This window comes from Chrysemys picta, chromosome 3, assembly GCF_011386835.1.
Source record: "Chrysemys picta bellii isolate R12L10 chromosome 3, ASM1138683v2, whole genome shotgun sequence".
Lineage (NCBI taxonomy): Eukaryota > Metazoa > Chordata > Testudines > Emydidae > Chrysemys > Chrysemys picta.
Genome location: NC_088793.1, coordinates 7,784,047 through 7,798,720, shown reverse-complemented (window position 1 = coordinate 7,798,720; position 14,674 = coordinate 7,784,047). Strand labels below are relative to the sequence as shown.

Genomic DNA, 14,674 nt, shown 5'->3' with positions numbered 1-14,674 from the left:
CCCCAATTAGTCTGGGCTCCAGATCCCAATCTCCTATGAAAACTGGGATCTCAAAGCATCACTTCACACCATGCTGCAGTGTTGGTCAGTTCAGACGCAGGAGGGAAGCACGGTACCTGCATCACCAGCACCACTTCCGGCTTTCTGTAGCTGTCCTGTGGAGGTGCACTGAGGACTCTGGGTGAAGGAGTGTGTCCCCGGCGCGCTGCAGCACTATGCACCCTGCTGTGCCCCGCACAAGGACTTGCAGAACGCAGACCCGAAGCGATGTGTAGTTGTAACCAGCTCCGCCGGGGCGCGAAGCCTCCGATTAATGGAATTGTTGTTTCTTGCAGGCCTCGCTGCTGCAGAGCAAGCTGAACCAGATCTTTGAGATCACTATCCGGTGAGCGTCCGACTCTTTGGGGAGAGGACAGCGGGGGGAGAGGGCTGTCAGCAGTCTGCAAGGGGGGAGAGGCTTGTGAGCTACAATGCTGGATGGCCTGGGCCTTGGGGCACAAGCACGGAGCTGGGTTGAGACATGCATGGGGCAGCCGCAATCTTACCACTGGAGACGTGCTTGGCTCTATCAGAACGTGGGAGGAAATAGGCCCCCTGGCCCCAAAAAGCTTCAGGCAAGCGGAGTACACAGGACAGCAGCTGCAGTGGGGGAAGGTGCAGAGATGCCACCAGTGAGTGCAGCAAGATCAGCCTCTCCATTGTATCAGGCCTCCCCGTCATTCCCTTTGCCTCTGATCTGCTTCGGATGGTTCTCTCCCATGTTCCCAACTCCCCAAAGTTGTCAGTGTCTCCGCTGGGCTTTAGACCCCGGCACGCCCCCTTGTCCTCTCCAGTTTGGCCCTAATGTGGAGGCACTAGGTTGGATTTGTGCCTTCACATCAGCTGAGTGGTGATCAGTCTTCACCTTCGGGTAACACAGTGACCGGCTCCTGAGTTGGGAGGGGGAAAGCGTTTGCAATCTTCACAGCGAGTCAGAGTTGGGCAGAACCACTGGCCGGGCTGGGTCCTGTTTTTCCGGTTTGATGAAATGTGGGAGTCCACCTGTAACTCTCCCCTCTGTCTCTGACATTCCAGACCACCCCCGAGCCCGTCTGGTACCATCACGGCGGCTTATGGCCAGCCCCAGAACCACTCCATCCCGGTGTACGAGATGAAGTTCCCAGATCTCTGCGTGTACTGAGTCGAAGCGCATGCCGAGAGAAGGCCAAGCCCTGATGCAACTGGAGCCAAGGGGGAAATGCGCCTTCTGCATGAATTAAAACGAGTCTCTTGAAGAACTCAATAACCCCTCTTGGTGGACTCTGGCAGTCTTCCCTCTTCCAGAGCTACGTGGCCCGAGACCACCCTACGATCCTTCCGCCATTTACACAAATCGAATGTACTTTTCTTTGCCACCCTATTTCTTCTCAGCTACTTTCACCTCCAGGGTTTGACAATGCATGAGACTCGAGAACTTTCAGGAAACCGTTTCAGAGTCGTGACTCCAGCAGCGAGAAGTCGGGGAGGGCACAGGGGTAGTAGGGCTTTGCTTTAGCTTCCCTTTTTAGAAGCGGGTGAGACTTTTGCGGAGGGGGTTAGATCTCACCCCGGAGAGAGTGTGTTTGGCGTGTTGATGTCCCACTACATAAAGCGGACCTATGCCAGTGACAGTGTCGCTCACGTTTATCTGCCTTTGGTCAGGTTAAGGGAGTTCTTTCTTAGCAAGGAGCTGCTGTCCAAACTTGAGGTCTTCTGTATTTTAAAGCCAGACTAAGTGTACTTGAAAGTAGGACCCAAACTTGTTGCGAAAGGTGAATCTTAGTTGCCTTAAGACAGTGCAAAGCAGCCAAAGAGGCAGGTTGACCCAAGACGTAAAATTAGTCATCACAGTTGGATGTATATTTAAAAAAAAAAAAGGTTATTTTTGTGCCGCCGGGTCCTACACATCGGCTGCGTATTTGCCTTTCCAGTAATGCTGATTTAAGAAGACACAGGGGCTAATTGACAGATAGGTACAATCAAGGCAAACGCCCTTAACTTTTCCTGCATGTTCTCAACTGACAGGGAAATGGCTTCTGTCATGAACCAGCGTGTGTGTGTGTCTCCCACTCCATGGAGTGGGAGCCTAGAAGCCGAATGGCTCAGCCCTATACTGCTAACAGCTAAAGGAGATTCTCTGTTAGAGCCAAGTGGCAGGGGGTTGTGAGCTTCTGGAGGAGGAGGACTCGCTCTGTGAGCCAATCTAAGTTGCCAGTAGTGCGCAGCCGATGGGGAGACCCTTTAAGTCCTAGGCAGTTACGGATTCGTTGCATACCTGATTTTTAAAATCCATGTTTCAGTGGGGATTGTCCTGTGGAGGACCCAGGCCCCGATCCTCCAGGCCGTGGGTGAGGGCTGTACTGATGTGCAGGCAGGACTAAGGGTGGGACAGCCTTGGGGAACCCAGAAAGAAGCAGCAGCAGGAGTGAAATGGGAATGGAGGGGAAGGCACATTAACCCTTTGAACTCTGGCATTTCCACTGTCCGTGCTGCGTACAGGCAGTTCAAGGAGTGCATGGAGGTACCTACTCTAGTTAAGATGATTATTACCCCCCATTTTCACATGAGCCCAGAGCTCCTTTGGGGCTGAAATTTCCCATGTTTGGGCTCTGTCTCACTCATCTTTCAGCAAAATCCCTCTGGCAAAGGGACCTAAAATAAAATGAAAAAATTCTGTTTTCTGAACAATTCCAAACGGTTAAAATAACAACACTAGACTACAGCAAAAACAGCTGGTGCATGGCAGAGGAGGGCCTGTCATCTGCCAGCTTCAAAACCGGAGTTCAAAGGAGTTTCCCATCCTACACCTGCCCCTGGATTCTCCCTCCAATCATGGCTGTATAATCACATTTTCTTGTTTTCCCCCAACTGTTTTCCTTTCCCCTAAAAACGTACTCCTAATTTGCCATCTGAATTTGTCTAGCTTCAGCTGTCAGCCTTTGGACCCCATTAGACTGTTCTTTGCTAGATTGAAGAGCCTGTTTTTAAATATTTGCTCCTCATATAGGTACTGATAGACTGTGATCAAGTCACGCCTTAATCTTCTCACTGTTAAGCTACATAGATTGAGCTCCCTGCACCTATCAGGTTTTCCAATCCTTTAATCATTCTCACGGCTCTTCTCTGACCCCTCTCCAATTTATCAACATCCTTCTTGAATTGTGGGCACCAGTGCTGGGCACAGAATCCCAGCAGCGGTCGCACTAGTGCCAAATACAGCGGTAAAATAACCTCTCTGCTCCCACTCAAGATTCCCTTGTTTATGCATCCAAGAATTGCATTCATCCTTCTGGCCACAGCGTCACACTGGAAGCCAATTATCCATGACCCCAAAATCTTTGTCAGAGTCACCGCTTCCTGAATAGAGGCCCCCATCCTGTAAGTATGGCCTGCAGTCTTTGTTCTGAGCTGTATGGATCTACTGAGGCCATGTCTACACAAACTTGCACCAGTTTTATGAAACCATTTTAGTTTCATTGGTGCCAAGCGCCTGTGTAGGGACACTCTCTTAGGCTAGGTCTACACTGGGGGGCGGGGGGGAGGGGGTTTAACCTAAGATATGCAACAAATAGCATAGCTGAAGTTGGCGTATCTTAAGTCTATTTACCTGGCTGTGAGGACGGCGGCGAGTCGACCACTGCCGCTCCCCCGTCGACTCTGCTTCCGCTTCTCACCGCGGTGGAGTTCCAGAGTCGACGGCAGAGCGATCGGGGATTGATTTTTATCGTGTCTACACTAGACATGATCGATCGATCCCTGATAGATCGATCACTACGGATAGTGTAGACGTATCCTTAGTTTGGTTTGATTGGGCTAGTTCAGTTTAGCCTCCATTTGTTCTGGATTGATAAATAAGCCTGGTTTAAACCGGCGTAAGAATGTCCATACAGCTTTTCGCAGCGGTTTAACTAAATCGGCGTAAAATGGTGTAAAATGCACACCAAGCACCTGATTCTCCCCTGCCTTGCAACTTGTGCCGTCATTGACACCTGTGCAAAGTGAGAGCTAAGTGGGTGAAAATGCTGCCAGATCCAAAGGGCAGAGTTTTACAGGCACTTTGCACAGATGTGAGTGATGTCACAAGGGGCTAGACGGGACAATCAGACCTGCTCTGCTGCTCAACACACAAAGCAAACAAACTGACCAGGCAGAGATCAACCATTCCAATCTCTGATCTGTTGGAACCATCGGAGAGAAAAGATTTTCAGACAGAAATGTGATTTATTATGTGGGTGAAAATTCCTCCCTTCTGAAACTGCTCAGCGTTCAGTTTCTTGGGAGGTGATAATTCCTCCAGTTCTCAGTTGTCTGAGTAGAAAAGACGTGAGTTTGTAATGTAACAAAAAACCAGTATGGAACAGAACCCTCTTTTCAAAGAATACCCCATTCAGGCCGCCTTCTTTCATTATAAAGAAACAAAAGGTCACACAGGTTTCACAGTAGCAGCCGTGTTAGTCTGTATCCGCAAAAAGAAGAACAGGAGTACTTGTGGCACCTTAGAGACTAACAAATTTATTAGAGCATAAGCTTTCGTGGACTACAGCCCACTTCTTCGGATGCATATAGAATGGAACATATATTGAGGAGATATATATACACACATACAGAGAGCATAAACAGGTGGGAGTTGTCTTACCAACTCTGAGAGGCCAATTAATTAAGAGAAAAAAACTTTTGAAGTGATAATCAAGCTAGTCCAGTACAGACAGTTAAGAAGTGTGAGAGTACTTACAAGGGGAGATAGATTCAATGTTTGTAATGGCTCAGCCATTCCCAGTCCTTATTCAAACCGGAGTTGATTGTGTCTAGTTTGCATATCAATTCTAGCTCAGCAGTCTCTCTTTGGAGTCTGTTTTTGAAGTTTTTCTGTTGTAATATAGCCACCCGCAGGTCTGTCACTGAATGACCAGACAGGTTAAAGTGTTCTCCCACTGGTTTTTGAGTATTTTGATTCCTGATGTCAGATTTGTGTCCATTAATTCTTTTGCGTAGAGACTGTCCGGTTTGGCCAATGTACATGGCAGAGGGGCATTGCTGGCACATGATGGCATATATCACATTGGTAGATGTGCAGGTGAACGAGCCCCTGATGGTCACACAGCCACTCTTCCCACCCTTTGCATCGAGGGGAGTGTGTTGTTTTTGTTTTTAACATACGGCCCTGATAGGGTTTATTTTAATTATTTGTATTAGTTAAACATATCTGTTGCTACGTGTCCTGTTAGAGAAGGCAGGTCAATGAAACACACCTTGCGACTGAAGCAGAAAAATGGTCCTTGATTCCAGGAGGAGTTCGTTGCGCGGTCTCGGACCACGCCTGGAGAGGGTTCTGTCCAGGCCCAGATCAGCTTTACTCAGAGTTTAGCCAAGTAAAGGCTTCGGAGTGGTGCAATTCTAGCAGCCCAGGCCGGTATTCGGGACCGTTTCCCTTCAGCAGCAGAAACCCTGAGTGCGTCAGAAAGCAGAGAAGAGACTTGGGTCTGGCACTTTATGGCCCCAAATCTTGCCCTCCCCACCTCCGGGCCACGCCGTGCCTGCTGGTAGAAGGCAGTGGAGCTGGGAACGGGGGGTTCTGCTGTGCAGCTCACAGAGACTCTGTCTCGGAGGCCAAGCCTGGCCTCTCTGCAGCACAAGGAGCCCATCTGCCCAGGCATGTTGGGTGCCTCTTGCAGGGTGGGAATCTAGCTCGTGGATCGGGATGGGCACGGGGCTCTTGCCAGTGTAGGTGGAGCAGCGGCTGGAGCCCAAAGCCCATTTACTCCAGCTTTGCACCAGGAAGGCAGCCAGGGAGGAGGGAGTGGAAACGTGAGGGCTAATAGTACAGCCAGGGCTCAGCTAGTGGGGCGATGGGCCTCAGGCGAGGTCGGTCAGAGATAGAAAGCAGCAGGCGGGTTTGTCACCGGAACGTTCCGTAGGAGGCCAAATCGAGCCCTCCCTGGCATGGATGGTCAAGGCCCACAAGGCCTGAGGCGCTGCTGTTTCTTGTGCGGGGGCAGAACAACGCTGTGTGGGGAGGTTTTAGTGGAGGGACGTCACGTGGGATCGGACAGCTGCTGCCCCCAGATGTTCGCCCACGTGAACAGCAGACGCACATGCCGTGGCTAGCGGCTCAGATCACCCGCCCTCTGAGGAGGAGGGGGAGCTCCCCTGTGGCACCAGCCCCTCCAAGCGGTTTAACCTGATGCGTTGAGCAGCGCCAAGGTGTAGACTCAGTGTAGACAAAACCCTGATTTGAACCTGCCTTCTTCCCTCGGGGACAGGGTCTGGCAGCGCTACCTGCACCTTGGCACCAGGGCACGAGGCGATGTCTGGCTGTGGAGGGGCCCACGTGCCAGCTGCCATCTCCGAGCAGCAGTTTCTCCTCCAACCCTCCACTAATCTCCCTAGGTGCCCCTTGTCCCCCAGGATTCTCCTTCCCAGGCTCTATCCCCAAATCCCTCTTCCAGACTCAGACTCACAGCCTGACTTCCCCGCTGCCTCGACCCCTCCGGTATCCTGGTCACCACAGGCTCCCCCGGCTGCCTCCCCTGACTCCAAAGCCTTCCTTGCTGTGGAAGGGGAGAGTCCATGGGAATCTGGTCACCCCTGCTGCTGTTTGGGGCACCCTGAGGTGGCTATTTCTGAAGCATCCCATGTGGAGCTGGATGAACTTGAGCAGCAAGTGGTTTTTGTTTTTTGAGGGGCGGGGGGAATGTGCAGGTCTTGGGGGAGAAACGGGAGATTGTTTATTGTCCAAGCAAGTGGGTGAGATTTCTGGGGTCCCTGGCAAAGGGCCAAGATGCAGCCCTTGGCATCCCAATTTTGGACACCCCTTGCGGTAAAGGGGGAAGTTAAGGCCCAGATGAGAACTCAGAGTGAAACTCTAATAGAGAGAGGAAAGGAGAGTGTGTGAGCGGGTGCACCACTGCTGTCGATTGGAAAGAATCAGAATGGCTCAGCTGTGTGTCATAAGCTCCATACTGCAAACAGCGAATGGGGAATCTCCTTTAGCCCAAGGGGCGGGGACCTGTGCTTGTGGAGCAGGCAGTTCTGAGTTTTATCCCTGCTTGCCCCGTGAAGCTCTGAGTGCAGACAGTGTGCGGCAGAGTGACAGCTGCGAAGTCCTGAACTGAGCATGGGTTTGTTAAAACCGTTACAGTCGCTCATTCTTCCGAAAAATTCCTTTCATTTGTGGCACTTCCCCGGCTGGAGTGAGCCAGTGGTGACCCCTTGGGTCCCCCCTCAACTTGCCTCAAGGGGAGAGCAGAAGGAGTGGGAAGCAATGAGATGCAGAAGCAGCATTTTGCTTTTTTCCTCAGGGAGAACCCCCTTACTCAGACCTTCTGTAAGACGTGCCGGCCTCTCCTCTGATGGCTGCATGTTGGGTGAAGCGTCACACTCCATTAGTAACTGTCTGCGACTGTCAGCTCAGGAGTGGAGCTGAAAGTTTGAGAAAACGGGAGCATCGTGACCTGACACAGGTACAGCATTTAGCGGGGGGGACGAGGGTTGTTTTATTAGTGAGGCTTCCTGTCCCAAAGTGGGAACAACTGGTGTAAATAACGTACGTACTTAGAATAATTTAGAAAAATCTGAATGACTGCCTCCCTATAATCCCTGGAAATACATACAAAGTGAGTGCTCGGTCTAGAGGACAGGAAAGGCTGGGTGGTGAGACTGCATTGTTGAAGCAGGTTGCACTCAACGGGAATAACTGTAGTAGGAGCCTCTCCCATTAGAGCGGGTCGAAGGCTGTTCTTGGGAAAATGGGGTTTTGTTAACATTTTTCAAGAAAAGGTTGTGTGAAAAAATTTTTTTTGTTTAAATTCAAAACAAAAAACAGAAAAAACGCCAAAGTTTTTCCTTTCAAAGCTGTGAGAAAATGCCCCCTTTTTGGCTACCCCTCCCTGACAGAACAAGGAGCAATGGTCTCAAGTTGCAGTGGGGGAGGTCCAGGTTGGATATTAGGAAACACTATTTCACTAGGAGGGTGGTGAAGCACTGGAATGGGTTACCTAGGGAGGTGGTGGAATCTCCATCCTTGGAGATTTTTAAGGCCCGGCTTGACAAAGCCCTGGCTGGGATGATTTAGTTGGGAATTGGTCCTGCTTTGAGCAGGGGGTTGGACTAGATACCTCCTGAGGTCCCTTCCAACCCTGAGATTCTATGATTCTATGATTCCCTTTCCCACTACAAAATTAAGGGGGGAAAGTTAAAAAGTGAGAGAAAATAACACCTTCGCACCTCAAAACTTGTATTTTCTTTCCGCTTTTGGACATCCCGCCTCTTTAGGTGAGAGAAAATAACAAAATAACACTGACTTTTTTCCTCCAGGAGGGGGAGCAAAAACGGGGTGTTTTTTTTTCCTTACCCAAATGAACCAAAACACTTCAAACTGAAATTTCACAAACCCCCAAATTTGTGCAAAAATTCTGAACAAAAATAAAATATGCAATTAAAAATAATTGAAGTAAAAGACTGGGTCCAGTTAGCTCTATATGGTAATTAGGAAGCTAGATTTGACCTTTATGATGGTGCTGGTACTGCCCCACCATAACACCATGCACTCCCATGACCATTATTCATGAGCTCACCTTTTTGTTCAGAGGGAAGGATGAGTGCGTTTGGGACGCAGTCTCCTCGTCTAGGCCACGTTGTCCTGACGCTCGGCAGCGATCGCATGGATTCCGTTTCTGATCTCCATTTCTCCCCACTTCTCAGCCGTCTGGGATCACAAGCCTTTTAGAAGCAGGAAGCAGCATCTTGGATTTCTTCTAACCTGCCTAGAATCCAGTGAAAGGAAAGGGTGTGGGGAAGGTATGGAGCAGTGCTCAATTTGTAAAGAAAGAGGCGCGGGGCTCAAGCAGTTTTTTTACTTTCATAACTGATGCAGCAGGGCCAGAGGTGCCGGAGCTAGGAACTGCTAAGGAGCCCCGGCACAAATTAAGCACGGGCATGGAGACACAGTAGGGCATGGCCTACATGGCTGCAGCTCCACTGGTGACCGCACAAGTATAAACAATGCTCAAGAGGCTGTTGGATTTTCTAGCAGTCTCATCTGAACTTGCCCTGAATAGGGTTAGACAACCCAGGGTTAAAATGTCAGCGGTTGGTGCATACTAGTGCAATCCCTGATTGTGTTGCGGTGCTAGTGCAACCGTGGGAGATCTGAATAAAAATGCCAGTGTAGGTACTGCCTAGGACTTGTGGTCTACCCAAGGCAAACCAAATCAAGAGTATCCTTCCCAGCTCACTGCAAAAATCTCACGTGCGGGGGTTACTTGCAATTGGTCAGTTAAATCACATGGTACTGATTCAGTTTCCTGATTGTGTAAGTGCACAAGCAAGCACTTCCCGGTGCCGGTATTCGTATGTGCAAATTTAAAATTTTATTCCCGTGACGGTTCATGCTAGTAATGTTTGGTCGCTCAAATGCTCCTGGAAAAATTCACCCAGCTCTACCAACAATGGGACAAATCTCGAAGTCCTTACTTGGGTTTGTACTTGGCCAACTTCCCCTTAAAGGCAATGGAGGTTTTGCCTCAATAAAGACTTGGGGTTTTGCCCATTATTTGGCAAGAGTAACAGAAGCATCCTGCAGAATGGGTTGGATGGTGGGACAAAAAATCAGAGACGGGACATTGGAGTAGGTGGACAATTGGCCATAGGGTGACCAGATAGCAAATGTGAAAAATCAGGACAAGGGGTGTGTGTGTGTGTGGGGGGGGGGGGGGGGAGGGGTAATAGGCGCCTATATAAGACAAAGCCCCAAATTTTGGGACTGTCCCTATAAAATTGGGACATCTGGTCACCCTCATTGGCCATTATGTCAATTCCTGCATTGGCTTAACTGGCACGGATTGATTCTTGAACTTCCTCTAAAAACACGTGGAGCGGTGTCATAGCTGAGACTGATGGAACCCCTTTTACTGTAGGCCTGCCCCAAACTGCAAGCAAGCATGTCTTGTTTCAGCCTGTGGTGAGACGCTTCCACCCACTCCTCCTTGGAAATAGTTTCCGATATTTGCACTAAGAGTTGAATTTTGACACATGATCTCCATCTGTAAATGTCTTCAACTGTGCGTTGTGATTGTACGTACCGTTTAGACCTTGGGAGTATAGATAGTGTATATATAATTAGATATAAATATATTTATATAAACCTGTCATAGATGCATGGGCAAGTTTCCATTTCTGTGTTTCAGGAACGTTTTCTGTGTGAGTAACCGAGGGCAGGAATACGTTGTCTGAGTTGCTAAAGGTCACATTTTGGTAAGGGGCTTTGTTGATATTTTCAAGTAAGTCAGCTCTGCCCTTTTCAAATAAATGTTAATGTTGCTCTGTGATGGTGCTTTGAGATTTTTCGTAACGGGAACGCGTCGTTGAGAGCCAAGAATGTTTACTACCCTCGACACTGATTTCATGGAGACGACAGGAAAAGCAGCGACGGTTTGTTTGTTTTTCCTTCTGTGGGTCTGGGCAGGAGGGCATGTTAAAGCGGGAGATGAGCATAAACTGGGCTTCTTGGCCCTAATTCGCCTCCCTTACTCTAGATTGACACCAGTGCACCTTCACCCAAGTCAACAGGCCAGATCCTTAGCTGGTGTAAATGGACATTGCTCTTTTGACTTGACTTACCTGGGTTGAAGTTCTAGTCCAGGAAGGCAAAGAAGTGGAAAAACAGGTCCCTTTATATCACTCTCAGACGTCCTTAAGAATATAAGAACGGTCACACTGGGTCAGACCAGTGGTCCATCTAGCCCAGTGTCCTGTCTTCTGGCCAGGGCCAGGTGCTTCAGAAGGAACGAACAGAACAGGGCAATCGACTGATCCATCCTGTCATCCAATTCCAGCTTCTGGCCGTTGGAGGTTTAGAGACATCGATGGCATGGGGTTGCTTCCCTGACCATCTTCGCTAATAGCCATTGACGGACCTATCCTCCATGAACTCATCTAATTCTTTTTTGAACCCAGTTATATTTCTGGCCTTCCCAACATCCCCTGCTAATGAGTTCCACAGGTTGACTGTACGTTATGTGATGAGATACTTCCTTTTGTGTGTGTCAAACCTGCTGCCTGTTAATTTCATCAGGTAAGCCCTGGTTCTTGTGTTATGTGAAGGAGTAAATAACACTTCCTTATTCACTTTCTCCACACCAGTCACAATTTTATAGCCCTCTGAGATAGACAGCTGTTTTGAGTGCCACGATCCATCTACGCTAACTGTGGCCTCACTTGGGTTTACCATCCTTTTGGATATGCTGAACTGAGATGCCCGGAAAAGGCCTTTGTTACTTTTTAGACAGAGGACCTTTCTGCTGTATGGAAGAGAATTCTAGCCCTGATATGAAACTCTATAGGATGGGCCAGAAAACAGAGAAAAATGATCTCTATTAAATTGTGTAGATTTTTAACTAGCAAGTAACTCTCTAGGTGGGAATGAACAGCTTGCTAACACTTCATGGAAGGACATTGGGAAGCCCATCTCCTGGTGTGACAGCGGTCGTCTTGGCTGATTCCAGGGCTTTACCCAGGGACCTCCAGATCTAACTGGATGAGTCTCTACAGCTCAAGCACAGGACCCAGGCTCTGTAACTGACGGGCGTGCTCTGCGGACTGGGCAGAGAGGGATGCGGAGCACACACAGACACATCTTCTGCACGGGAAGAAACCTCAGATCTGATTTTTATTTATTTCTGAGCTTTTTAAAAAGGCCTCCTGTTGATCTCAGGGCATGTTTACATTTTTTCCTAGAGCTCACTGAAAATACCCCCAGCTCTTCCAGACCACCCCTCTCCCTCCGACCCTTCTCAGGCACAGAGATTGGGTCTTGCACTGAGCCCAGGCAATCTGCATGCTTGATACATGGCAGAGTCCCAGGTTTCCCCTCTTCACACACTGAGAATGCCCTGCCGGCAGCCTCCTCCCATTTCAATCTAGGACCTCGGGTGACCTCAACGACTGTGGCAGATCAGGAATTAGGTGGCTCTGCTCACTTAAAAAAAAATCCTGCCCCAGATCTTTTCCCCCACCCGATCAGCTGCATTTGAGGAGGAGAATGATGGTGGTGGAGCCCCACTTAGCCACACAAGCGCTGTTAGAAACCACAGTGCAGAGGCTGAGGCTACGTCAGCACATTGGCCGCGTTGCAGTGGTGCTGCTGCAGCACTTCAGTGTAGACACTGAGGTCTGGTTTACACTGCAGGGCAGCTTGCATCGACCTAACTCTGGAAGCGACTACACTTCAGTGTCGCCCCCACCGACATCACTGCCTCGCTAGGCCGACTTAATAACTCCACGAGCGGCGGAGAGTCACGGACGACGTAGTTAGGTCGACACAGTGTCAGCGTTCACACTGCAGTGCTCTCGTCGACTGTTACTGGCTTTCTGGAGCCGTCCCACAATGCCCCACACGGACTGTACAATCGACACAAGCGCTCCTGGTGAGCACGTGCACCGCCCACACAAGGAGTGCCGTGTAGACACGCACAAGTGCCAGAATACAGTGGCAGCTGTATGCTAGGTTGACTTAATTGTGTAGTGTAACCATGGCCTTATTACAGGGCTGGGAGAGCTTCTCCCCTCACTGTTTGTAATCCCCCTCCCTGAGAGGCGGTAGCTAGGTTGAGGGAAGGATTCTTCCGTTTTCCTAGCACTGTCTATGCTGGGGGTTAGCTCAGTTTAACCGGGTCTCTCAGGGATGTAGATTTCTCACACCCCTGAGCGCCGTAGCTGTGCCAATGTAGCTTTGCAGTGTCGACCAGGCCTGACACTCGTGCACAGGGAGGCTGCTTCCACCTTCACGAGTGGCTGGGGAAGGAGAGAGCGATACAGTGAGCCAGGGCCGATTACAGCCCCGCTACTGCCAGCCGGCTAGAATGCATCCGAGAGCCGTGCCTAACGCACGCGCTGCTGCGGGAGTGAGTGAAGGACACTAGCTCAGGTACTGGTACAGCGCCTGTCGCTTTGGTACCTAGAAGAGAAAACCAGGAAAGCCGGGCAACAACTAGGCCCAGTCAGAACCAACCCCCTGTCCCAGTCCTTCTAGGTGGGAGTGGGGAAGGAAATTCACTCCCAATTACTGTTCAGCCTGGGCCATTGAGTTTGACCTTCTGAGTTCCTTTTGTTTGAATGAACCCAGCCCAGTTAAGGGGGCGAATGGGTGAGCGTGTGGAGGCTGCGGACCGGGGCCTGGAAGAGGGGGGATAAAGAGCAGGGCAGTGCAGAGGCACCCCGGCCACAAGGGGCGTATGAGGGCGGCCAGCTTGTTTGCGCATAACAAATGGACCCCCTACTCCAGGGGAATCTGGACAATCGTGGGACTCCCTAATTCCCAAACGCGCAGCGACCTGACACACACCGGGGTGGAGACGGTCCTCCCCATTATGTCCTCTTTCTCTCTGATTATTAGAGCCGGAAGCATGTCCACTTCTGGCAGGTTGAGCTGGGGTTGCCACCTTTCTGATGGCTGGTAACTGCACCCTCGAGGCCACGCGCCCTGCCCCGCCCCTTCCCCCAAAGCCCCGCCCCTGCTCCGCCTCTTCCCCCAAAGCCCCGCCCATCTCTGCCTCTTTCCCTGAAGGCCCCGCCCTTGCTCTGCCTCTTCCCCCAAAGCCCCGCCCCATTCTGACTCTTTCCCGAAGGCCCCGCCCCATCTCTGCCCCTTCCCCCAAGGCCCTGCCCCCTTCTCTGTCTCTTTTTCCCGCCACGATCAAAAACACCCTGGACATCAGGGCTTGTCAAATGGCACCCAGACACACGAACTGAAACCCGCACAGTCCGGGTGAAAACCCGAGGCTGAGCTACCCTTGTCATGAAGTGTGTGCGCCCCAGGATCGACTCCTTACAGAGAAGCACGTGGGTAACTAGTAGATGGACCTGAGCCTGATTTCAGGGAGGCTGGAGAATGAGGCCTGACGAGGGTGAGCATCCCATTGGATCGGGACAAAGCTGGTCCCTTTCCTTCTCTTAGATCAGCGCTTCTCAAACGGTGGGTCGGGACCCCAAAGTGGGTCGTGACTCGTGACCCCATTTGAATGGGGTCGCCAGGGCTGGCTTAGACTTGCTGAGGCCCGGAGCCGAAGCCTGAGCCCCAGTTCCGTGGGCCAAAGCCGAAGACTGAGGGCTTCAGCCCTGGGCAGCGAGGCTCAGGTTACAGGCCCCCTGCCTGGGTCTGAATCTCTTGGGCTTCAGCTTTGGCCTCCTTGCCCAGGGCAATGGGGCTCAGGCTTTGGCTTCCCCCCCCACTTCCCCCTACCCAGGTGGTGGGGCTTGGGCAGGGTCAGGCTTCAGTCCCCTCTCCTGGGGTCGTGTAGTAGCTTTTGTTGTCAGAAGGGGGTCGCAGTGCAATGAAGCTTGAGAACCCCTGGATTAGATAGATTCTGAGCCAGCTATCGACGGTATTCCTATAGGGCCCGATCCAAAGTCCAGATTTCCACTAATTTCAAAGGCCTTTCTGTGCTCTGGCGAGGGCCCTCATCTAAAGAGCTGAACCTACTGCCCTAAGGATGGCAGGCAATCACTCATCGACTCCTAGAAATGTAGGGCCAGATGGGACCTCCAGAAGCCGTCAAGTCCAGCACCCTGCGCTGAGACAGGACCAAGTAAACGTAGACCCTCCTTGAGGGGTTTGTCCAACTTGTTTGTAAAAGCGTCCAAGGATGGGGACGTCATGACC

At 50.8% G+C, this 14,674-nt stretch overlaps 1 protein-coding gene and 1 long non-coding RNA gene across 19 annotated transcripts in view; both read left to right on the top strand.

Annotated features, from left to right (window-relative positions):
- The window catches only part of EFR3B (EFR3 homolog B), a 166,515-nt gene extending 164,872 nt beyond the window's left edge, over positions 1-1,643 (top strand). For all 18 annotated transcript variants that reach the window (XM_065590096.1, XM_042848868.2, XM_008173901.4 and 15 more), the window contains 2 exons: positions 336-385; positions 1,075-1,643. In XM_065590096.1, coding sequence (XP_065446168.1) covers positions 336-385; positions 1,075-1,180 — 156 coding nt within the window. In that variant the 3' untranslated portion in view covers positions 1,181-1,643. The remainder of the gene's footprint in view (positions 1-335; positions 386-1,074) is intronic.
- Positions 1,644-4,076: 2,433 nt separating this feature from the next.
- On the top strand, positions 4,077-8,445 carry LOC103306534 (uncharacterized). The gene is made up of 2 exons (XR_010600042.1): positions 4,077-4,449; positions 5,120-8,445. It is a non-coding gene; the product is annotated as an uncharacterized LOC103306534 (long non-coding RNA).
- The last annotated feature ends 6,229 nt before the right edge of the window (positions 8,446-14,674 follow it).